Below are 1061 nucleotides of genomic sequence, written 5' to 3' on the forward strand. Positions count from 1 at the left end.
CCCCCCCCCAGCTGCCTGTCTACATGTGTCACAGACATCACAGTCCTGGGTTTCCCTAGTCCAGGTACCCCACAGACCAGAAAGGGGGCAACCAGATCCCGGAGGTGCCTGGAGCCCAAGTGCCCAGCACGCTGGGCCCGGGCCTGGGTGCCCGTCTGCCTGTGCAAGCCTGACTCGGCGGCCCGAGGGCCCGTGGGGAGCCCAGGGCGCCTCCTTGTGAGCCAGGGGGCTCTTGCCAGACCGGTGCCCCTGCAGGCACCAGCTGTCCTCCAGCACCATGACCCCTGTGGACGGCCCTGACGTGCTGGCCACCACCTGGCCATCGAGGGGAGCCCCAGGAGGCTGCTCCTGGCCTCCCTGCCACCGGGGGGCGGGGTGTGTCTCCCCCAGGGCCCACCCAGGGTCCACTTCCCAGAAGCAGGCTGCCTTCCCTGTCTCTGCGGGCCAGGCCCAGCAGGCTGGCCCCTAGCTGGCCCCAGAAGCAGACCACGCCCCGCCCCCCAGCCAGGGCCGGCACCTCTGGGCTCTGCCTCGGCTTTTATTACACAGGCAGGTCAGGGGCTGGGGCGGTGTGGGGCGCCCCGCCCCGCAGGCGCAGGTTCAAGTGCACGGTGCACTGGGGCGTGAGGCCGAGGTCCCCCAGCAGCTGCGTGTCCTCCATGGGCGTCCCCTGGAAGCTCAGCCAGCACTGGTCGGCGCTTGTGCCCTCCCGGCGGCACACCTCCTGCTTGAGCTGGGCGGCCGTCTGCGTGGGCAGGACCTCGTAGGCGCGGCTGCGGCCCCCGCTGGTCCGCACCAGGATGCTGAGCGGGGTGTCGCACGGCTGCACGGCCAGCAGCACCGTGCTGTCGGGGCCCAGGCCCTGGCGGGCGAGGGGCTCCCCGTCGCGCAGCGCGGCGCCGGTGGCCTGCAGGACCAGGCGCTGCTGGAAGGCGGGGACGCCGGCCTCCAGGGCCACCTGCTGCTTCAGCTCCTGCCCCAGCATGGCTCCCTGGAAGGGCACCCGGAACTCCACGCCCCCGAGCATCTTCACCTTCAGCTCTCCGCTCTGCAAGCAGAGC

General features: G+C 71.9%; 1 protein-coding gene across 1 annotated transcript; it reads right to left on the reverse strand.

Annotated features, from left to right (window-relative positions):
• Nucleotides 1-504: 504 nt before the first annotated feature.
• On the reverse strand, nt 505-1043 carry ISG15 (ISG15 ubiquitin-like modifier). Its single transcript, XM_012734551.1, has one exon. The coding sequence runs from the start codon at nt 1025-1027 to the stop codon at nt 542-544; it is 486 nt and encodes a 161-aa protein (XP_012590005.1). The 5' UTR covers nt 1028-1043; the 3' UTR covers nt 505-541.
• Nucleotides 1044-1061: the final 18 nt, after the last annotated feature.

This window comes from Condylura cristata, unplaced genomic scaffold, assembly GCF_000260355.1.
Source record: "Condylura cristata isolate star-nosed mole 26May11 unplaced genomic scaffold, ConCri1.0 scaffold00058, whole genome shotgun sequence".
Lineage (NCBI taxonomy): Eukaryota > Metazoa > Chordata > Mammalia > Eulipotyphla > Talpidae > Condylura > Condylura cristata.